Below are 24,382 nucleotides of genomic sequence, written 5' to 3'. Positions count from 1 at the left end.
TTATTTAAATCCATTTGATTATATATATATATATATATATATAGAGAGAGAGAGAGAGAGTGAGGAAGAAAATATACCTAGTTTTAAATTGATATGGATGGTTGTTCATGTGCTTGTTTGTATAAAAATATATAAGGGATTAAGATTTGCTACAGTCGATTGTAGGTGCAATAGACCTATTAAATAGGAAGGAACCTCCTTGTTTGGTTTTTAGGATATACAGAATCCGAATCTGACCTGTATACAGTTTTTTTTGGCTATCCAAAACTCAATGGCTAAGAAGGTATCTATTGTTCCTAACTCATAAAAACATATTTTTTTGTTGAAAAAACACTATTCAAGAGTAGATTCCTGTTAAATCGAGCATGATGAACACATCTATGAGGTTGGATTGTGTCAAAACAACTTTTATATTGAGATTCAAACCAAATATTTAAGATACCTTATTATTATATTAGGCGGTTGATAATGTCTAATAAGCCATAAACGTGTGTTTTTTCTTTTAAGATGTGATTTTGGAGATAGCAAAAAGTCCAAAGTTCAAAATTAATTAATTCATGAAAATAAGAATGGTTTAAAAATAGTGGAAATATTATGTTAATATCAACTTTTAATTCATAAAAATGGTAAACAAAACGTGCTAAACACGATAAACCATGGTGGCTCAGTAGTTTGGTACCCTATAGAAGCTTCACATGTAGATAGAGAGAGAGTTGAAAAAAAAAAAGAGGAGCGAGAAATACTGAAATAGGGGAGGAGGCCAGCGAACAACTGCCACCCAACACAACCACACGAGAGAGAGAGAGAGAGAGAGAGAGGCTCTTTCCCTTCTGTTGTCTATCTGGACGCCTTCTTTTTAGGGCCCTTCTTTTCCTTCTCAGATCCCCTCTTCCTTTTCCTTCTCCTCCTCCTTTCCTGAAGTTCCGTTCCCTCTCTCCCCTCCTCTCTTCCTCTCTCAAGAGGAGGAGAAAAATCCGGAGAAAACCATCTCTCTCTCTCTCATTTTCGTTGAAGACGAAGAGTGGTTCAAGCGGAAGGAAATACAAAGGCGAAATTTTACAATAACAAAAAAAAAAAACAGGTGAGGAGGATCATCGTTCTATTTTTCTCTCTCTCTCTCGATCTCAGAAGCGACGAGGAAGGAACAACAGGTTTCACTTTTTTTCTTTTTTCTCCTAATGATTTCGTGACAGTTTTTTTTCTTTTCGCTCTCAAAATTTTGGGTGCTTGTTTCTCTTATTCATTCGTCCGGAATTTTTGCTGTCACGATGCATTTGGTTCTTCGTTTTCTTCTTTGACGTCTCTAAAAAGAGAAAAAAAATACGATTTTCTTTTTAACTTCTCTTTCTTTCTTTTCTTTTTGTTTTCTGTTCTTCCCCATTTTTTTTTAAGGCGAAAATGAAATGGGAAATGCGTTTTCCTTTATTAAATCGGCTTGGAAATAAGGTGCATTTTGAATTACTTTTCTTCTTATTCTTAATAGAACCTGGGTTTGTTAACTTCTCTGTTGTTTTATTTTTTCGCTATTTTCTTAGTTTCTTTTTTGGCATCATAGTTTATACGTCTCTTAATTATTTTTATCAATTTTTGAGATCCCCGTCTAATTTTCTTAATCCATTCTTGAATTTAAGAACCAAAATAAGAAAATATATGGAGAAACTTCAGAAATATTTTCTCAATCTCTATGTAAAATATTTTCTTGAGCTACGTTTTTTTTTGGGGGGGGGGGGAATTCCCTGGTAAAAACTTCAGAAATATGAGAACATTTTTATGATTCAATCTGTTTGTTGATTTCTTGTTTCTTTTCCGTAGTCTAGAAAAATTCTTCTTTTTTGTGCTCAAAGATGCCGTTATTTTATATTTTCTTCTTCCTTTTAAGTTCTAATAAAAAGTTCGGTCTCAAAATTATGAAATTCATGATTTTTTTTATTTTTTATTTTAATATTTAGACGAATGCGCTAATAATTTTGCTCTTTTAAATTCAAAAGTTTCTCCTTTCTTATTGAAAATTTTAGGGCTCTTGATCCAGCAAAATTGGTTATTTTCGTGTATTTCTTTCATCTTTCTGTTGGTGGGGGGTTCTATGTGATCTGCGTTATTATTCTAGATCTTTTGTTTATTTATTTTGATATTTATTTGCTTATTTTTTGTTGGTTGTTCATGATTCTTGTTCACCATTGCTTCAAGATAATCTCTAACTGTTTGCTGAACTCTAGGGGCAGATCAGGTTCTTCTTATTCGAATTCAACGAGGGGGGACCCAGATTCTGTGAATCGTGATTGCATTCGTTTCTCTCTGATCGTGAACTGATACGTAAAACCATGGTTGTTGTTGCTGCTGCTGCCATTTTCGCAGCGGCCTCGGCCTTGTTTTCATCAGATCGCTCCCGTTTGAAGCCCAAAGCGGTGCTTGCGGGTGGTCCCGACAACTTGGATACACACGGTACCAAAGCCAAACCGAGAGCCGCTGGTATTCAGGTGAAGACAAATGCTCATGCAGCGCCAAAGATCAATGGTAGCAAAGTGGTGCTTACAGCTACCAACAATGGCAAGGCTGTAGGATTGAAGGATGTGGATGAGGATGAGGCTCCTTCATATTCATCTTCATCACCGCAAGAGAGGACGATTATCAATCAGTTGCCTGATTGGAGTGTGTTGCTTGCTGCTATAACAGCAATATTTTTGGCTGCAGAAAAGCAGTTCATCAATTTCGATTGGAGACCAAAGAAGCCGGACATGTTAATGCAATCATTCGGGTTGGGAAGAATTGTTCACGACGGATTTGTATTTAGGCAGAATTTTCCTATCAGGTCTTACGAAATTGGAGCAGATCGGACTGCGTCCATAGAAACCTTAATGAATCATTTACAGGTAAAGTTCGCAAAGATATTTTTTATTGTTTTTTCTTACCTTTGGATTGCTTATTGAATGATGGTCCTGATCAACTAGGAAACAGCTCTTAACCATGTGAAGTGTGCTGGACTTTTGGGAGAGGGGTTTGGTTCGACACCTGCTATGTCTAGTAGAGATTTGATATGGGTTGTTACGCGCATGCAGCTTGTTGTTGACCGATACCCTTCTTGGTATGCTTCTTGCATTTTCTATTTATTTTTAGATGAATGAAACTTGATAAGCTTGTGCCGTAAATTCTTCGTGTACATGGTATGCTGATTGCAATATGCCCGAGTTCCTTCTTCATGTTGCCGAGAGCAAATTGAAGCATTTGGGTTGGTCTAGATGCAATATTCCATCTTGAAAAACAGAAATAACACAAAATGAACATGCTCGTGCATGGCATTAAATACGTTGGTTCCATCCAGATAAGAAGTGTGGGGTGTTTGTATGGAGGCTCTGAAATTACATGTAATAAATTTCTTCTAGTTCTGATGATTGTTCAGATATTAATTCTTGCCAACTGTCTGCCTAAACATATGGTTGCTTAACTGCATTTTTAAACTTTGTTTGTGGCTAACTAACTTTGAACGGCAAATACAAATGTATTTGAAATACTTGCAATCAGTTCTGTTTATATGTGTGCGTGTATCAATATATCTATCTATCTCCCAATTGTTAGAAAATAAAAAGCATATATCTCCCAATTGTTAGAATATAAAAAGCATATATCTCCCAATTGTCATCGTAAAAGACATGCTAAATATGAAAGTGTAGTAAACTTTGCTGAATTTTCTTCCATGAATTCAATAGCCATCAATATGTATCACACAGCTGTTCTTTTTTCTAATTTGTGTTGGGACAGCAATCTTTAGTTACATTTTCCTCATAGCGTTCTTACAACCAGATGGCCTGAATTTATTTTCAATCATAGTGATGCTCATCCACCTGAGGGTGTGATATTATTTTGGATTTCAATTTGTATGTTATTCTAGGTTTATGAAAAAGGAAGTTTCATATAGGTCTTCATTAAATGGTGGGCGTATAGGTCTTCAGTAAATATTGGGCCAAAAAGGCACTTGAATATACTTCTTGGGAGATGTGAAAGTTTTATTGCATCTTCTAGCGCTACCGATAGGGCCTTTGAGTTGATGGGTAGTCACCGACAGGGATCTCAGTATATCACTATGGAACACTAAACATAGGCATTTCTCTTGCATTCTTACATGTGGTACGTGAAAAACTGGAGGTGCTTGCTCTGAAGCCGCACATTCTGTAACAATTGCCCTATTCACATGCACATAAATATTAAAATTTGGTAGAAGCAGTAGACAATGTAGATTTTAAAGATTTGCAGTCTGAAGAGAGCAATAAGAATTCAATGACATCATGCGGCTTGTGTTCCAGGAGAGATTGGTTTTGGATTATCAATGTTGAAATTGTCATATCAGTATCTTACCCTCCCCATGTTTCTTATGCATGGATCATCTCATCTTTGTGAGCTGGCCTTGTAATTTTTTAATTGCCACAGAGCACGATTCATTCAAAAGTTAGACATGTGCATGCATGCTCTTCTTTTCCATTTCTATTACATAATGATCCCATTCCTATCGTCATTTGTGTATGTTGCATGTTCTGTGGAGGTGAAACAATTACTAAACAAATGCATGGATCACTTGATTATATGATCTTTTGTTGATAAATATCCTCATTCTTATCATGTTCTTTTTGTAACTGCTAATGGGTCAACCACTGTGAAATTGATTATGAAAAGTTGAAAACCATCTGGCAGACATTATTGAAACACAAAATTCAAGTGACGATCCTGTCTGCAATGCGTTCCTTTTTATTTTTTATTTTTCCTGAGTGAAAGCTAATCTGCTCTAGCAATGACATATTATTGACTCAAACTCTCCAGGTTTGTTTAAAAGAAAAGGAAAAAAGAAAAACTCTCTGGGTATATTTCAATTTATATTTGACTGGGAAACACAAATTCATAATGGTGTTATCTGTGAATTCACGTGCCCTAAGGGAAAAGTGAAAATGGCAGGCCCCACTTGTTTCAAAATTTCAAAGCACCATCTATATGGATGGTAATTTGAATTACAATGGTGGATGGAGATTTTCATCCTTTTTTAGGAAGTCGAGAAAATGACAGAACTCAAATTCTTGAGAAAATATCCCCAAATGAAAGAAATACTTGGGCCCTGAGAAAATCTGAAAAATCTTTTCAGCTATATCCAAATGCGCCTTCTCAATATCTTGTAATATATTATTTTTGACGAGATATTTTCTATGTTGTATTTTGATGAATCACTTTCTCTTTTAAAGGAATATTTTGTTTCCCATTGTTTTATTTCATCTTGATGTCTTTCAGGGGTGATATTGTGGAGGTGGACACCTGGGTTGGTGCATCAGGGAAGAACGGCATGCGCCGTGATTGGCTTGTACGTGACTGTCAGACAGGAGAAACTGTGACGAAAGCTACCAGGTCTGATAATTAAGCTTTTTCTTTTTTTGGGTATTCAATGACTTGACATCAGAGTTATTCTAAGAAACTTGAAATCCTATCCTGCTTATTTGATTTCTCAGGCAAGTAAGGTTTGTGTTGATGCTTGCACTATATTTGTTATAACTTATCACTGCAATACTCCATTTTGCTGTTCTTGTAATTGGTTAAATGGCTATAGTTTGTGATGTCGGAAATAAAGATGGCATAATAAATGGTTTGGCTAGATTCCTACTATTAATCTGGTCATTTTGTATAGGCTTTTATTTTATTTTATTTTGCGGGGAAAGTTTTTGCATTTTTTATATGTGCACAAGCTTCTCAATTCTTTTGACATTTGTTGGTTCAGCATCTGGGTGATGATGAATAAGAAAACAAGGAGATTGTCAAAAATGCCAGATGAAGTCAAAGGAGAAATAGGGCGTTATTTTGTTGAGGATGCACCTATAATTGATGAAGATGGCAGGAAACTACCCAAACTTGATGACACGACTGCAGATCATGTTCGCACAGGCTTAATGGTAAGTATGAGTTTGTGAAGTAAGCATGGTTCCCTCCAACTTGCTCCTTGAGGTACAGCTTATTCAAATACTGATGCAACCATGCCTGACACGTTGATGGCGATCATGTCTTTGACCAAAACGATTGGATTAACTCGGCATGACTCTGGACGTGGATAATGCTAGTTTCATTCATTGTCTTGGTGCAACTTGGTGTCAGCCAGGTCTAGTCATCCTAAGTCAAAGTATCAGTTATGGCTTGTTTCGATATTGGATGGTATCCATCATGTTCACCACGAGCATTTGGGTCACCTCAAATTGTTACTTACAATTTATTTGTTCTCTCCGAAATTGCAGCCTCGTTGGTACGATTTGGATGTCAACCAACACGTTAACAATGTTAAGTACATAGGCTGGATACTTGAGGTAACTATCTCAATTGAATTCTTTGTACTTCTTGACTCTTTACCACTTGAAGCTCGGAATCTGTTTGGATTCTGAGGAAATCTTGAACAGGTTTTGTCAGATAAGTTGCAATACATGAACTGCATCCACCTAGGAAAAGTTGGATATTAATCCATGAGATGTGTCTAATAAGTTCAGGCTCTTTTTGTAGGATGCATTTTTTTAGTTCATATCTCTTTCCTAACTGTGGATATATACTCATTTGCATGCTGGACTTCAGGAAGCTTTTCAAGTTGATAATACCATTGTATCCGGTCTTCCCAACCTGGCTGTGTGTGTGTGTGTGTGTGTGTGTGTGTGTGTGTGTGTGTGTGTGTGTTGAGCTTACATGGTTATAACACCAGAGGGATCTTATCGGTTCTGAAGAGTGAAAGAGAACCAGATAAGACATGAACTCTGCTTTTTGTCTAGTCTGGCATCAGGTCCGGACTGTTGGTTGAAATTGGTGTTATAGAAAATGTGTTTATACAATTACTTCCAAGTTTCTTCTTCTCTCTCTCTCTCTCTCTCTCTCTCTCTCTGCCGGTTGCATGTATGACATATTTTTGGTTGGTTTCTGTAGAGTGCTCCAACATCCATTTTAGAGAGCCACGAGCTATTCGGGATGACTCTTGAGTACAGGCGTGAATGTGTACGTGACAGTGTTCTGCAATCCCTAACCAGTGTATCCGGTGAGGATGAAGTCCCTGGTTCTGGCATGGAGTGCACCCACTTGCTTCAGCTGGAGGATGGGGCTGAGATCGTGAGAGCACGAACTGAATGGAGGCCTAAACAAAAGGTCTGCCCCTGAAGGTGGGTCAGGCTTCTGCATGTGCATATCAATTTACATCACACAGGTTTTATCTGCCACGACCTCCATCTTGACTTGTATTGCTCTAGTTCCCATTACTCTGTAGAATCTTTCTACAATTGTCTCTTCAGATATATATATATATATATTTCTACAATTGTCTTTTTTCTCTATTTGCTTGGAAAACCATGTAATTTGCAATTGCTAGTCACTGCATTTTCCTTTTTAGTATTTTTTCTTGGTTTAGGATTTTGGGGTAAAGGAAATTGATTCCTTATATATATATTATATATTTGGTGCTATCGAAGGCACATAACTATTGAGATGGAAGTCATAGGTTCAAGCTTGATGACAGAGATTTGTTCACCATGGTTTGTTTGCTAAGGGTCAAACCTTTGATCGTGTTATTTTGATATAGAAATGTGAACTTTTGATTTGTGAAATTTTAGTGCATTGTGGGTCGTTGATTTTTTAATCCCTTAGAAAACCTGCTTACATGTCACGGACTCACGATCATATTGTCAAAGACTCAGATCACATCTATAAGGTCTGATCTACAAAAAGTTAAAAATGTGAAAAAAGGCGATTTATACTCGAAGGGTTCCATGCTCTCAATAGTACCAAATATTAACCAACCATATATATGTGAGAAGGGGGATGGTCCTACCCGTTTTTTAGTTAGGTCCCGTTAGGACCTTCCATAAATCACAAGTATTTTGGTTTATATTATACTAAATTTTGATGATAAAATATTTACATTTTTACATTAAATCAATTTGAAAGAAAACTTGTTTTTTAGTAAATAAGCAATGATAAACACATCTAATGGTTCAGATCGAGCAAAAAATACTTGAAAGTATGGCTTATAAAGTCTTAATTCTGCCTGTAATGGTAATATATTTAGATTTGGATGAGAGGTATGTGATTCATTTTTAGCTTTCTATGCTTTATGAGCCTTCATGGTTTAATAACTTTAAGAATCGACCTGAGGGCACTCTGGTCGAGTGAGAGCTGTGCATCATAGAGCTCAGGTTCAAGCACAAAGTTGATTTATTCGCAACCTATGTCACAGGGATACTCGAATACACTTTTGTGTCGTGTGCTGTTTAAACACTAGTCTTAGTGAAAAATACCACAAAAACATGGCATGTCCCGTGTCCTTGTGACAAGTTTTAAAATCATTATTATACCGATCCAGGGAATTTTTCAATTTTGATGAAAGTGCCATCCAGACCCATTGGTTGGTGTCACAAGCAACTTTTTCTTGCATGTAATAGACAGTGCTGTGCAATGGGGCTTATGGTGCTCTTGGAGGGCTGTTCATCGGGGTGCCTGCATCACTTCTGACCTCACTTTTTAAATGCCGACCAAGTTACAGCAAGCTGGACTCATGTTCTTCAATCTAGAGCAGGGCTCATGATGCCTTGGCTGATGCTCGCTAGCTTGAGTATTTCACGTATAACGTGCGCACACGAATGCAAACAAAAGTCACTAACCTGCTGCGGAAGTCTGTTTGGAGAAATTCTAGGCAAAGGCCTCTGCGACCTTACGCACATTTTCAAGAGTTTCTGCTGCAAAACACTCAAAATGCAAATCTAGCACTTCCCAGAGTCGCACCACATGGAGGGGCAAAGGGATGGGCTTAAGCAAGGATTAAGTACTCCACATGTGTGGCTCTTAATTAAAACGGCCTGAAATTATAATCAGTCAGGTGCACAACGAAGCCTAGCATACAGCCGAACAGTGAGATTAGCGTAATAGCTTGGGCTCTGTCATTCACGGTTAAAGATTACACCAGTGCCAAGCCGGAAAAAGATTCTGTGCCTGTCGTCAACTATAGGTGCAGAGGAGTCATATGAGGACCAGGTCATCCCTCGTCTAAATCTGAATCTGAAAGCAATAAATCTGAGTTGGAATCTCGTGAAATAGGATTGAATCAAGCTCCCAAATATGTGATAATACTATATCCACTAAGGAGGCATCTGTTTCATATCCTTTCCCATGAAAGAAGCCCTCTTTCACAGTAAAGGACTCTTTCCTAGAGAAGGTGAGACAAACATCTTTACAAGAAATATGCATGGAGTTCACATAATAAACAAAGAAAGCCTCTTCTTTCTTTTTTTCATAGGTGAGCTGGGGTAAGGCGGACCCCTACCAGTTTATTCATATATAAGGCAAATTACATAAAAAAAAAAAAAAAACTCATGAAGAGGATGCCAATATGATCCTTCCAAAATTTGACCATTCCCGACCTAGCTAATTTAGCTAGTGTTCTGTCCAAAAAAATTGGTATGTTTGGAAACATATACTGTACTGTATCTACAAAATTTACAGCATAGATCAATCAATATTTGGGGGACCTCTGCTCTAGCTCTTCTGCGTTCCAGCTGATTCTCAAGTCTGGCTGCTAAAACTGGTCTCCTGCATTCAACAATAACTCCCGCTGTAGGACCAACTCTTTGAAGAATGGTAGTGCATAAAGCATCCAGCCGCCACGAAGGTTCCTGTGTCATCCCGGATGGAAAACCCCATATCCAACCTTGGTGAAAGATACCAACGATAACTTTAACCCAACCCCTTTCTGGGTGTTTCCACCAATGAAGTCCTCTCCATCTGACTGCCACCTGATGCTTAGAAGTTCCAGATATCCTGAGCACATGAGATCTGACCTCCAAAATAACTTCCTGGAGTATCTCTCTCTTCGTTCCCTTCCCATCGTCTAAAGCTCGACAGTTCCTTATATTCCAGGTTTTCCAAACTAGAATTTGAAAGGCGCACGTCTAGCTTCTAGCTACTTGAGTGTCATTGATCCTCTCTGAACCATCACAAAAAAACCTAGTTTAGGCTTTCTCCCCCCTTCCACTTCTTCCCAAATAGCTCCACCGTCTTCCTCAGGCACTCTTTAACTACTTGGCACTTTTCGAAAAAGTGATCAACCGTCTCCTCTGTTACATTGGACACACCAACTCATCATTGGAGTCTCCATTCTCTTAAGCCTGTCGTGGGTTAGGAGTTGCCCCCCATAGCGAATCGGGTAGTGTGATAGTGGCCCTTGGAAAAAAATTGCTTTTCCATATGGACTTCCAACAGAAAAGCCTCTTTTCCTATCAAAATTGGGTCACACCGCCCCCCATGGGGAAGTACTTTCACACCTGACCAGCCTTTTTCACGGGATTGGGTGGGGGGTAACAAGAACCTTATAAAACAACACGGTTTTTTACATGAAAAGTGCAAACAGAATGAATTTAATCCAAATACAAATTCAAGTTTAGTTCAAGGATCCATATCCAAAAATAAAGTCTAGGATTTGGGTCAGAGGTCCAAAACCCTACTAACAACTGAAAGATGCCCAAAAGCCAGGGAAAACACTTTTTAGGTCATCTGGACTGGACCCAGCCCTTCAGGCCTGAATCACAGGCTATGGCTGAGGCCAAATGCATGGAGACTTCACAACGTGCCGGGGCCCTGCCAATATGTACTGTAATAATAATAAAAACTTGGGAAACAACAATATGAAGTATGGACAATCAAACCGTAAAATTATAGCATCAAACTACAGCAGGATTTATGTTTGCTGACTTTAGAAAAAATCCTGTCTAAACAGGTGTTTTTTCTAAACCAAACCCATTTCCCACTTGGGTTTTGGTAGTTTTACAAGCTACCAAGGTTACCAGGACAGTCTCTTACTTCCAAGTAGCACCACCCAACCTGATGACATCTTCACTACTACTGTCCTTGACATTGTGGTTCATGCTGCTGGTACCTTTTCGGTCAGCTGTGGCATCTCCATAAAGGTCCTGCAACTTTGCTAGATTGCTTGAAGCTGAACTCTTGTCCCTGGGAGCCTCCTTGAATGGGCTTGAGCGAAAATCTGCACTGGCACTCCCAGACGCATGAAGACTCCCACTGCGACTCCTACTCCTGCTCCTGCTTCGGTGGCGAGAACTTGAATCTCGGTGCCGGTCCCGCTCTCTTCTCTCATAATACCGCACGCCATTTTCTCTCTCTGAATACCTGTAAGAATCTCTACCTTCATGATCTGCAAATCGATCATGCCCATGTCGCCTATCCTTGTCTCTCTCTTGCCCTCTCTCTCTCCCTCGCTCTCGTTCTCTATCATGGTCTCGATCTCTCTCACGACCTCTATCAGACTCCCGGCGTTCCTTGGAATGAGCACAGTCCCTACTTGAATCTCGGTCAGAACGACTATTGGGAGATCCTTGGTTGTCAGCACTTTCACTCCTTTCATGAAATGGTGGCAGAGTCCGACGCACTGGTGAGGAGTCCCTAGTAGATGCACGATGGGGAGCACGCTGGCCAAAGGACACAGACAAGGAAGCTTTTACTGAAGGTGGCCTTCGTGCAGTGTCATCATATTCATGGCGATTAGATGGCCCCGTGGTCCCACTATGTTTTGTAGGGAGCTTCAGTCTCTCAAGGTTAGCAACAATCTGGCGCATTACAGGAACCGGGATGCGAGGGAAGATTGTGTCAAAGTAATACTGCATTTTTTCCAGTGAAATGAATCATTAGAACCAGTAAATTATCTTTGCATGAAGCTCAACAGTAATCCAAGAATTACTGCAGTTTTGTACTGTGGTGCATCAAACAAGATATTAAGCAGTGCAGATGAAAGTGCAACAGTAATCATGACTTATTGATATACTAATGAGATGCTGAAATAAAACAAAACAAAGTTGAGCTTCCACATAGAGGCGATCCAATGATGGGCAAGGATGAGGATTGTAATGAAAATAGCGGAAACACCAATAATACAACACACTCTTTAAAGGAGCCAAGAACACAAACACTAAAAGTGCAAACGTAACCCACTAAGGGGTAAAATGCCTATGAGGCATAAGATTGATATTATTGAAGAGTGAAGAAGGGTGAAAAACCCATAACCATACAAGGGAGAACCTCCTCTATTTATAGAGGAGGAAGCTAAAGAGGAGGGACCACAAGGGGGTTCCCATCTAGTCGTGGGGGGGGGGGGGGGGGGCGCTTGTGGTCTTTACAATATAAAAAAGAAAAAAGAAAAAAAGAAAAAGAAAAAGTAAAAAAGAAAGAAGAAAAAATACAAAAAAGAAAAGGATTACATGGTGATTTACCAAAATACCCTTATCGGGTTTTTGGAGTACAAGAAAAACAAAGGAATTAAAAATATGTATATATATACATATATGTATATATATACTTATATATATACGTATGTATATATATAAGTACATGTATAGATATATATTTATATATACATAATTTAACACGCCTCCTCAAACTTTACGGGGAGAAGACCGAAAGTTTGCTAAGAAGAAACATAAATCGTGGAGTTGGAAGCGCCTTGGTGAAGAAGTCAGCCAAGTGATATTCTGTAGTAACATATGGTAATGTGATAGTTCCTCTGAGATATTCGTCTCGAACATAATGGCAATCCATTTCGATATGCTTGGTCCGCTCGTGAATAGTATGATTGCTTGCAATGTAGATCGCACTCTTGTTATCACAGCACAGCTTGGTAGAGGAGGAAATGAGGACGCCCATGTCACAGAAGAGACTTCTAAGCCATACGATTTTCATAGTTGTCATTGTCATGTCTCGATATTCAACTTCAGTGGATGATAGTGAGACCTTTTGCTGCTTCTTGCATCTCCACAAAATAAGAGATTCACCTAAAAAGATGCGAAAAACGGTAGTTGAGATACGATCATTGGGATTTCCTCCCCCAGTCAGCATCAGTAAAAGCAGTTAAATCTAGAGATGAAGAAAAGCATAATAAAAGCCCTTTGAAGAAGGTATTTTTGATGTATCACACAATTCGCATCACGGCCGTCATGTGAACTGAAGCAGGCGCATGCTGAAACTGGCTTGCAGCATAAACCGCATGAGCTATATCTGGACGGGTAATGGATAAATAAGTAAGAGATCCAATTAATTGACGATAGGGGGTTGGATCCTCAAGAAGAACACCATCCTCAAGTCTTAGTTTTGCATTGATAACTTTAAGAGTTTCAACTTTCTTTTCATTAGATACTCCTGACTTGGTACAAATGTCTGTTGCTAATTTCATTTGAGATAGAATGTATCCTCGGGAAGAGTATGCCACTTCAATACCTAAAAAATATCTCAACAATACAAGGTCGGACATATCAAAAGTTTTCTTTAACATGGACTTAACATCATTTACTCCCTTTTTGTCACTTCCAGTGATATCATATCATCAACATACAAAAGTAGAATAACAATGGAGTCACATGTTTTCTTAACAAAAAGAGCAGTATCAGTATAACAAGAAATAAATCCCAAATTGATTAATACATTACTAAACTTGTCATACCAAGTTTTAAGAGCTTGCTTAAGTCCACATAAGGCCTCTTTTAATTTTAAAATTTTACCATTTAAATTCATACCCAGAGGTGGTTCCATATAAACTTCTTCACTCAAATTTTCATTTAAAAAGGCATTCTTAACGTCAAGTTGAAAGATAGGCCATTTTTTAATAGACGCTATTGCAATAAGAGCTCGTACACTAGTTATGCGAGCAACAGGGGCAAATGTCTTATCATAATCAACCCCATATTCTTGGGCATATCCTTTGGCTACTAATCGAGCCTTAAATCTTTTCAAAGAACCATCACTTTTAGTTTTTACTTTAAAAACCCATCTACATCCTATGGGTTTCTTGCTATTTGAGGGATCAATGATTTCCCATGTTTGAGCCTTTTTAAGTGCATTAAGTTAAAGTTCCATTGTTTCTTTCCAATAAGCATACTGCTTAGCATCATTATAATAAGATGGTTCATGGAAAGAGTGAATAACAAGCAAACAAGCTCAAAAATTTGAAAAAAAAGAATCATAAGATACAAATCTATTAGGTATTTTAGAAATACGATTTGATCTTCTTTGAGAGGTTTCTTCAATTGACTCATTTTGAGAAAATTTCTCAAGAGCACAAGGAGGATTACTTTCATTTCTCCTAGAATAAACTTGTGTGAGATTTGGTACATTTTCATTTAAGTTTTCATGAAGGTCATGTTGCTCATTAACCGGAGGTTCAATATGATCTTCACAAGTTTCAATATTTTCAACACGATCATCTATGCTTTTTTCTTGAGGCAATAAGTCAAACAAAAATGAATAGTCAACATGCTCATTTAGTTTATGCGAAAAACCATTTTCTTTTTCTAAAAAAGTGACATCTCTTGAGATATAAAGTTTGTTATTTAATAGATCAAAGCATCGATAGCCTTTTTGTTTTTCGCCATAACTTAAGAAAATACATTCACTTGTCTTTGAGAAAAGTTTATCGTTTTTGTGAGTTAGAACATAACATTTACATCCAAAAATTCTTAGACTTTTGTAGTCGGGAGACATGTTATAAAGTTTTTCAAATGAAGAAAGATTTTTCAAAGCGGATGATGGTGTTCTATTGATTAAATATGTTGAGGTTAGAACCGCTTCGGCCCAAAAAGATTTAGGAATATTTTTGGAAACAAGTAAAGTTCTTTTGATTTCTATTATGTGTCTATACTTTCTTTCTGCAAGACCATTTTGTTGTGGAGTGTTTGGACAAGAACGTTGATGATAAATTCTGTTTTCTTTCAAATACATTTGAAATTCATTAGACATATATTCGCCTCCCGAATCGGATCTAAGAATGAATAAGTTTCCTAAAATTTGGTTTTTAACCATTGCATGAAATTCTTAAATTGAAAGAAATGTTTTTTTTTCAATTTGTTCTCTTCTTAACTCAACATCTTCCGAAGCCACCTACTTGGGCTCAAGAAGAGCAAGCTCATCCCAAAAAGAGGTCAAGGTACTAAAGTAGTCACGAACACTCATATCTGCTTGTATTATGGATCTAATTTTTTCTTGACAAAAAAATTGTATAGCTAGGTCATTTTGGGTATACATACCCTTAAGAAAGAACCATGCTTCATTGGCTCTTCTAAACTTAGCAATGTTGGCACAATTTTTTAGGTCAACATTGTTCATGAACCATGCCAAGATTTTGGCATGATTACTTTTTCAATCCTCAATTTTATATTGGTGATCATTAATAGCTTTGATGCGCTCATCGCCATCTAAAGCTTTTTCAACCCCATTTTCCATTTTGGTGAGAACAAGAGAGGGTTCGAGAGTAGTTCCAGTAACAAAATTCCAAAGCTTCTTACCTCTTAGATGATTTATGATTTTCCTTAGCGAAGGCCCACATAAGGTAATTAGATCCATTGAGCTTAAAAAAGAGTTTCACTTTAGATTCGTGCTCCATAAGTACCAAATAACCTTTCCTCTCTTCAAAAGATTGAGAGGCACGTGTCCCAAGACACCAACAAGAAGAGAAGCCCGATCACCTTCCTCGCTGTGATACCATGTAATGAAAATAGCGGAAACACCAATAATACAACACACTCTTTAAAGGAGCCAAGAACACAAGCACTAAAAGTACAAACGTAACCCACTAAGGGTAAAATGCCTATAAGGCATAAGATTGATATTATTGAAGAGTGAAGAAGGGTGAAAAACCCATAACCATACAAGGGAGAACCTCCTCTATTTATAAAGGAGGAAGCCAAAGAGGAGGGACCACAAGGGGGCTCCCATCTAGTCGTTGGGAGCCCCAACGGTCATAAATATGACCGTTGGGGCCCCAACGACTAGATGAGTGGGGGGGGGGGGGCTTGTGGTCTTTACAATATAAAAAAGAAAAAGTAAAAAAGAAAGAAAAGGAAAAATACAAAAAAGAAAAAGATTACATGGTGATTTACCAAAAATACCCCTATCGGGTTTTTGGGGTACAAGAAAAACAAAGGAATTAAAAATATATATATATATATATATATACTTATATATATGTATGTATATATATAAGTATATGTATAGATATATATTTATATATACATAATTTAACAGAGGATTAGCTGTTCCAAGCGTTTGGAAGCTCATAAATGCTGAAATTTGAAAAAAAAAAACTAAATTCAAGAAAAATGCTTAGTTATACAGTTTCAAATATATGACCATTGTACAATGGCTGTCTAGTTCCACAAAAAAAAAAAGCCTGATGAAGTACATGCATAAGGTCGTTGGTTCCCATGACATGGGCATGATAACATAACCTTAGGTAAGAATTTGTTTATCGGCATGTCACTTTCTGGCCACCGTAGGTTAAGCCTCTAAAGTTAGGTTCAGGCCAATCTACCCATCGCCCAACAAGACCCTTCCCCCCCCCCACACACACACACACAAAAAAAAAGAGAGAGAGAGAAAAAGAAAAGAAAAAACTCAACCTCATAATATACAAAATATGTCTAGCAATAGTCTATTTTTTTCCCAAATGTCCACCTTTAGGGTTTCAAGCTATCCCCTTGTGGGCATGTTTTTTATATGATCATCGTTCTGACATCTTTTCTAGTACCTTGTTTTTTTGACCTTGATCATCATAATAACTTTCTTTTAAGGCAATTACGATACTAGCTTCTTCTAACGAAAACTCAACCCCCTCTCATTCCCTGACTTTGATATTACAACTCTACGAGCTTGCACTTCACCCGACATCCTTAGCAAAGAGGAAAGGCCAAAGGAACCACCCATCGAGATACTGTGTAATTCTTTATCCAAAAACCTCATCACTTTCCCTATCAGCTAGAGAGAGTCCACGCACTCCTTATCCAGATGGTACGACTAATCTGCAGGCAAGATGATATGAACCATCTACATGGAATGGACCATGCTCCACCTCTAGATATATCATTTGACAGCAATTTTAGCAGCTGGCGAGCTTACTCAAGGATCAGCATGTCCTTGGTATCGTAACATTACAACCAAGTGGAGCTATTCCAATTTCAGATGAAACTGTAGCACTAGGTATGTGGATCACTCCATACTGCACACATTTCTATTGCTTTATTTAAGACTTGAAATTATACACATCACATGCAGGATAGTTTCAGCGCATAATGTCTTGACTAATTAGGAACCCAAACCGTCAAAAGAAGTGTCTAGAATAAAATTAGAATGTCACATAGAAGTGATCAGTGTGAGACAGAGTCATTCATGCATCAAGATTATTATTGTTCCTCCTCTTCCAACTGCAGATGAGTTGCACCTACTTAACAATGTTAAACCATGTTTAATTTGGCAAGAGAAATCAATGTTCTACTAATCATTGACATATGTACAGATCAACTGAGATTATGACATCAAGCGCACAGGAAATGAAGGGCATCTAGTACCAAGTTCACAACTTCAATTCTTGTTAAATGAACAAACCAAATTCAAAAGAAGAAACTGTATCACTGTCCAAATAATATTGTGGGAAAAGGCAACGAATGCATATTTTTACCAGAACATCACGGAAAGGAAATCCAATACCAAGTTCCTGACCTGCATCATACAATGATCTGGAACAGGGGAAAGACAATCCAATCAAGAGATATTTAGTGATAACACAACCAAGACATTTTTCTCAGAGAGAATCAACACCATCATTCCAGTGTCTCTATGACTAAATGATCCCATCATATTAAGCAGAACACAGTAATTGGATCCAATGATGATGATTCCAACAATTTGATCATATTATGACAATCCCAACAACTTGGTCGATGCAAACTTAGGTTACATGTACCTCAGTAACAGACTTCGGTAGAGATAACTTTGGCATGTTCAAAAACCAGGTATAAAACTTAGTGTAACATATTTTGTTACTAATATTGACTAGAAAATAACACAATAGCTTTAACAACGAACAGTAATTGCACGTATAGGTGCCTACGTGTAAATCGTAAACTCTAGTTTGTTTTGCTACCACTATTCGCTCAGAAACAACCCAAAATGAGCATTCCATACATTATTCCAGCAAGCAGAGTGATTAACTAACTCATAAATCAATACAAAGTCTTAGGATCATGTTCCTAGGACTTTCAGTCACAAAACATGGATGTCAAAAGACGGTCCACATTCAGCGGAAATATCAGATGCCACTTAGAACAATTAATGAAGCTGAGGCATATTCAGCAACTAATATAGCGTGCTAAGAAAACTGAATCTACAATTAGCATCAAAGTGTTTATTAGTATATATCCTTTAAGCACACACTTCTTCTATTCAAGAGCAACACTACAAACCTTACACCGTTCAGAAGATAGAGGTGTGCTCTCCCGACGTCCACACCAACAATTGAGTGGTCCAGTCATAGACCAAACCATTATATTGCAACTGCTATTGTGAAAAATCAAATCTAGATCGAAACCATTGTAAAAGATCAATTTGCATAACAGCACTAGCCATGATATGCCAGCATTTCAATGAAGAGAAGATAGATGGAACTCAAAACAAAATTTACAAATCATCACTTAGCTAATGCCACATCTGTCATAAATGGTCTCTGAAGCAGACAAGAGTACTGACCTGGCCAAGTAGCAGATCACGCACATAGACAGCCATGGTAGTCATCTGCCCGTTTGACCCTGGAGAAAATTCCTGCAGAAAACCAAATAAACTCAATATGCAAGCAATAACAACATTAACATATGGCCCTCCAGACTTCAGAATCTAATTATTAAGCAAAGAAACAACAGTCTCAATATTAAGATCCACTTTTTTGGGGGGGATAGGACAAGAGAAACCCACTCAGCATCAACAAAACTGAACAGGACATAACTAACTTACCACAAGAATGCATATGGTTGTAAGAAGGGAAAATGAGACTAGAGGGAGAATGACCAGAGATGGATATCATGACGACAAACTCCTCCATCAACAGAATAATTTAAATAAAGGGAAATTTTCAAAATGCACTTAAAGTATTGGCATTAAACAAAAACACACCTAAGTTTAGATATTTTTAAAAATGCATCTAAATATTTTGTGGTTAATTAAAAAGGCCCAAAGTTCACTTCTGTCAAGTTTGCTGTTAAATGTGACCTAAAATTACCATTTTACTCCCAAGTTAACAAATTTAATAGAAATTCATAATCTGTCATTTGTTTAAAATAACTATTACGCTTTATATTGATGGAATATACAGGATTGGAAGACATCAAGTATGTCGTACCTTATCAAACAGCCAATGGCGTTCCATTTTCTCATATATTTCATTTTGCTCAAGGGAAATCCTTTGCAGTCTCACAGTATCATGCTTCTTTTACCAAACCCATTCTCTTGAGCTACTTCAAAAACAACTTCAGAAAGAACTTGTTCTACGACAGGGTCTGAAAGTCTTTGTTCTTGTGGTACCTAATTTGACACAAACCAGCAAATGCCATGGATTGGGTTCAACACAAACCAACAGTGATAGATGTAACAATACTGCCTAATAAGGGTTGGGTTTTGTTTTTTTACTAAGTAATGCCAAACCACAATAGAAAAAGTTATAGTCGCTTTTGAGGTGCAGAAATGTTTTCATCCTTCTTTTTGGCCATGGCATATGATTTTCGCTAGGGATTTAAGAATACATTTGCTTGAATTTTAAAGTGGGGCCAATCCTATAAATAAAAAAGAAGACCAAATATATATATATATATATGAGAGAGAGAGAGAGACCTTTCTTGATAGATTTAGGTTTGGAGAGAAGCCTTGCTGATTGCAAAAGGGGATGAAGGCTGCACAGCAATTTGGTATGGGGCTTGGGTAGGTGGGAATGTATAGAAGTGGAAAGGCCAAGAAAGAGGGGGGGGAATTAGTAAACTTACTGTCATAACTTAACTTGGGTTAGTGATAAGATAGGGTAAGTAGACAGAAATTTTTGGGTAAAAATTTAGGTGCATTTTTTAAATTACCCAAAACTTGGGTGCATTTTTTTATTAATGCCAATACTTTAGGTGTGTTTTTGAAAATTTCCCTTAAATAAATAACATAACAATATTTCCTTCACTCTCTGTTCAATTATATTTTGCAGAACAGACATTATGACAGCTGTTTAAGTACAAGATTGATGGGAGCATAAGGGCTCATATGCTTACCTCTCAAATGCATGGATTAACTACTCATGTTAGAGAAACCAAAAAAAAGGTCTCATTTCAGTCACATGTAGATAAAATGTAACCTGATGGCTGTGGCCTACACATGGCCCTTTCGAATGTAACATTTTTATCAGGGCAAGAAGCATGAGAATAAAACTTACGTAAATCTAGCAAAACTATGAAGTATGAACTATCTAGGAAAAACAGAAAATTCAAAAGAAATGCAGGAAATGAATAAAAATACGATAAATTAACTGAATAATAAAAGAAAGAACTGATAGTCATTTCAACTGGACTGCAAAACTCTCAGACTTCTCATCCATTTATAGATGAGCAATTACAATGGTAAATATGAAATCTACCTAATCTGATAGACTCTAATTAAGATGACTTTCTAATCTGATAAACTTCCTAATTAGATATATAGATCATAGTCACCTGTATTGTTAAAGGTAATTTCTCGGAGAGGGTATTTCCCGGATAGATTTTCAAAAGTTCATAAATCTCGGGAATATCTCGGGAGTTTAAAAAATAAAAAAATATATATAAATGACAACAAAAAAGCTAAGAAAATAATAAGTTTTGCATTATTTTTCTTTAAAAAATATAAAGAAACATGTTTTAAAGGTTTTAAAATATAAAAGAAACAAAAAATAGGAAATGCAAACTTAAAATAAAATAAAAAAATTCTCAAAAAATATCGTGATATATTCCCGATATTATCGGCTACCTTGAAATAGCCGATAATATCACGTTTTTTTCAAAATATCAGCAATATTGGTGACGGTGGTATAGATCTAAAATAGATCCAATATCCAAATACAATCTAAAAAGAATCTAAACTAAAATATGGATCTGAAATGATCCAATGGACTCGAATCGCTCAGCTCTGCTCCTGCAACAAGAACCAAGACACAGATACAAGAAAATCACCACATGAAAATGGACCTTTGTACGAGGACATGCTCTACATCAATGTTCCTAGTTACAAAATAACATTCCTCTAGCTCTTAACAGTCAAAATCAGAAGAGTGTCATACACTGGAACGCAATAAAATGAACTTCAAATTTGCGAGGTCGACTAATCAATGTCATGTTCTGATATCTTGATAAAACAAAATTCACACTGATGCTATGCTTAAGTTGCATTGGGAATTCATATATAACTGCATTCAAGAGTTTTCAATGTAATGCTAGAAACAAAATTAGATAACTTTAGGGCTATGTAGCAGTGATTTGGCTAGCAGGGTGCCGCACCCACGTCGACGCGACTCGATGCGGGTGCGGTCAACCCGACCCTGGGTGCATTGACCGCACCCAGGGTCATTTCGGTCACCGGGGGGAACCCCCGGACCCCCCCCCCTATATATATATATATATATATATATATATATATATATACATACACACACATTTTTGCCCCCTGCCGCACCCCCGCACCCAAGGTTTTTGAAAGTGCCGCACCCATGTGACATAGCTTTAGGGTAAGATTAAAATTTAAATGTATGCACATCATCTAAAAATCAGCAAAAAGGTAGCATGAGTTGGATATCACATGAGAAACGAAGTTGTATCACTCCAACTCAGAGTCCAAGTACCTCAACCAAAGTGCAATAACCAAGTTGATCAATAGCAAGTTGCTTCCATGTGCCACACATAACTAGGCAAGAAAACTCAATGGCATTCCCTCAAATGTAAAATCCCTTCTTAACGACCACACATAGAAAAGTGCTGCTTCCTTCAAATAGATGTGCTTCTAATGGCAGCGTTTTTCTATGTGTGCCACACATAACTATGCAAGAAGTCCTTTAAAAATTTGACTATCTTTTCTAATAGACATTTCTTAATATCTATCTTTCCAGAAACTCTTGTTTTAGTGCTCACCTAAGAGGATTGTTCACTTGAAATAATATTTAATGTATCAGATAGAAAAGTTCAACAGAAAGATCAAGAAATATGCACTGTATGGATAACATAGTCACATATCGCTCTTCTACTGAAATAGATGTCACACTTAGCAATTTAAAATTATTGAAGTACCTCAAAATCTTTCATATAAGGTTCAAACCAGCCCCACAATGTCTTTGGCTCTGCAGCATACCGAAGGTAGAGGAAACCAATCTGCAAGGACGTCTAGTGTTGTCATACCATGGATAATCAAAAGTTTCAAGTTCCAATGAACATACATAAACCATACATAAGCATGTAGTAAGCTAATTTGAAATGGTGAACAGAAGACAGTGTTGTGCATCAGTCATGAACTAGCATATCCACCAATAACATTGCTCACGATACCAAGAATGTGAAACATGAGGGTTGCAATGCAGGCTACTTAGAAGTCGAAAAACAAACATGAGCATTCTTGGGAATAATTACTAAATAAAACAAACAAATAGCAGATAATTGATATTGGCAATAGGCACATACTTACAGCTCTAATATATGGAGAATCAGTGTGCTTCAATAATCCATGCATTTGCTTGACGGTGAGCTTCATGGTAAAGAACTTGTACAAAAGACAAAATGTCGTAGAAGGGCCTCTGCAGTTGCCGGTCATCCACGGTTCCACATGATCGACTTGATTGTATATCTCGTCGATAACCTCGTGGTAAGTCTTCAACCTGTACAACTCCTTGAAGTAATCAGAGGAAAGAATGTTCATGCAAAGAACCTTCTCTAACAAAGAATCGATAGGTTTTCCAGATGTCTGTATCTCCATAACCCCCAGCAGAAACTCCTTCCTGCCTGAAAAGGAACAGATGAAGCCAGAAGAAACGCAGCACCGAGGAAGAAGCACGGTGCAACTCTGAATGGAGTATCTATTACGAAATTCGCATTAAAAACTAGAAGGACTGGACAAGCCACTTCGCCGGTCGCCGAAGGAGAAGTCTGCAGAAATAACGCATTTTAGGCATTAGCAAATTATTTTAGGCGTTAGAAAATTCCTTTCCTTCCCTCCCACGTCGAGGATCACACGTAGTGAAGAAAAAAAACTACCAAAATCCAAGAAACTACGCGAACGAATGATTCTACGAATTATGAAAATTGTCCGATTCAAGAACTCGTCTATCAAAACCCTAAAATGCAAAACTCCAATGCGCGAAATCCGCTACCGCTGCAAGTCTGCAGAAAGTAAAAGGAAAGACGGGACCACCAGCATCGCACAAGGAGAAGACTAAAGCACCAAGACCAACCTCTTTCTGAACTGCCGCCCACAGAAGGAAGAGCACGGTTTGAAACCCTAGAAACACTAGGAAAAAATAGAAACACCAAAAAACGAAAAGCCCCAATATTCTGAGCCCCAGAAATCCACGGAAACAATAGTTGAGCCAACGAACAGATGGAGGACGAATCGATCATCAAAATACGAACAAAAAGAATAAAAAGTAACAGAAAAATTAAAGGAGGAAGTCCACAAACCTAGAAACTTCCAGAGCGTGATTCTCTTACATGTACTAAATCAAGGAAAAATCAAAGCAAGAGAGAGAGAGATTTTACCTTCGTTTTGAGGAGAGATTCAGAGGAGAGACGAAGAGGAAATGGCGCGAGCACAAGAGAGAAAGAGAGACAGAGAGAGAGAGAGCAATAAATAAGAGAGCGAAATAATGGATTCAGGAATTTTGGAACAATGAAGGGATCCACCCTTATCTTTTGCGACAATGACGAGCTTGACACTGTAATGACGGATCAACCCTTGAACTTTGTAAATTTTCCCACTCTATGATTTGGTGTGTGTTCCATACCTGGATGGGTGTTTTAGGCATTGGCGTGCCGAATCGTCCCCTGTCGGTAGGGTTAGGTAACAAGCCGAGCCGCTCGTCGCTCAGCTCATATTCGGCATTGAGGGTTTGTTCAAACTTATAGGCTCGGCAAGCTGAACAATAAGTACTAGACTCGGTTTGATTCGCTTGTTAGGTATTAAAAAATATATTTTAGATATAGTTTACATGTATTTTTTTTAATCCTATTTCTTTCATCTCTAAACCAATGTATTTTTTCTATAAACAAGTCAGTTTGAACTCCAAACTGGGTTCGTAGAACTCAAGCTCATTATGAGCTCGAACTCGGCTTGGCTTACCGTATAAATGAGCCAAGCATGAACACTTCAAGCTTGGGTTGTTCAGCTCGTTTACCAGTGCTACCTGTTGGCTATCGCTGAGGTAGTTCGGACTCCAGCACAATGGAAACTGGTCGGATTTGGATTGGAATCATCCCAAATAGATTTGGAGTAGATAAAAAAGTCCATGCTAGAACCAGATCCAGTACTC

General features: G+C 37.6%; 2 protein-coding genes across 3 annotated transcripts; one reads left to right on the top strand and one right to left on the bottom strand.

Moving 5' to 3' along the window:
• The first annotated feature begins 710 nt into the window (after positions 1–710).
• Positions 711–7,383, top strand: LOC149815191 (palmitoyl-acyl carrier protein thioesterase, chloroplastic-like). 2 transcript variants are annotated; one of them, XM_089990065.1, is made up of 7 exons: positions 711–1,151; positions 2,217–2,870; positions 2,949–3,082; positions 5,269–5,382; positions 5,750–5,921; positions 6,258–6,326; positions 6,928–7,383. In XM_089990065.1, exons 2-7 carry the CDS (start codon positions 2,322–2,324, stop codon positions 7,153–7,155), a joined length of 1,266 nt encoding a protein of 421 aa, XP_089846191.1. In that variant the 5' UTR covers positions 711–1,151; positions 2,217–2,321; the 3' UTR covers positions 7,156–7,383. The 2 variants fall into 2 exon arrangements, with proteins under 2 accessions (XP_089846191.1, XP_089846190.1); XM_089990064.1 differs by having other exon boundaries at positions 716–1,081.
• Positions 7,384–10,631: 3,248 nt separating this feature from the next.
• On the bottom strand, positions 10,632–23,718 carry LOC149815190 (pre-mRNA splicing factor SR-like 1). The gene is made up of 5 exons (XM_089989755.1): positions 23,613–23,718; positions 22,546–23,003; positions 22,155–22,235; positions 18,562–18,633; positions 10,632–11,657 (listed from the first exon to the last, which is right to left on the bottom strand). Exons 2-5 carry the CDS (start codon positions 22,831–22,833, stop codon positions 10,839–10,841), a joined length of 1,260 nt encoding a protein of 419 aa, XP_089845881.1. The 5' UTR covers positions 22,834–23,003; positions 23,613–23,718; the 3' UTR covers positions 10,632–10,838.
• Positions 23,719–24,382: the final 664 nt, after the last annotated feature.

Source organism: Nuphar pumila, chromosome 15, assembly GCF_984573655.1.
Source record: "Nuphar pumila chromosome 15, dmNupPumi1.hap1.1, whole genome shotgun sequence".
Lineage (NCBI taxonomy): Eukaryota > Viridiplantae > Streptophyta > Magnoliopsida > Nymphaeales > Nymphaeaceae > Nuphar > Nuphar pumila.
This window is presented reverse-complemented; position numbering and strand designations above follow the sequence as displayed.

Excerpts from the sequence above, each read along its gene's own strand:
- LOC149815191 (XM_089990065.1), top strand. The coding sequence starts at position 2,322 with ATGGTTGTTGTTGCTGCTGCTGCCATTTTCGCAGCGGCCTCGGCCTTG. Across the intron at positions 2,871-2,948 it reads CCTTAATGAATCATTTACAG|GAAACAGCTCTTAACCATGT; the intron begins GTAAAGTTCGCA and ends CTGATCAACTAG. Across the intron at positions 5,383-5,749 it reads ACTGTGACGAAAGCTACCAG|CATCTGGGTGATGATGAATA; the intron begins GTCTGATAATTA and ends TTGTTGGTTCAG.
- LOC149815190 (XM_089989755.1), bottom strand. The coding sequence starts at position 22,833 with ATGGAGATACAGACATCTGGAAAACCTATCGATTCTTTGTTAGAGAAG. Across the intron at positions 22,236-22,545 it reads ATTCTCCATATATTAGAGCT|ATTGGTTTCCTCTACCTTCG; the intron begins GTAAGTATGTGC and ends ACGTCCTTGCAG. Across the intron at positions 18,634-22,154 it reads CTTATATGAAAGATTTTGAG|GAATTTTCTCCAGGGTCAAA; the intron begins GTACTTCAATAA and ends GGTTTTCTGCAG.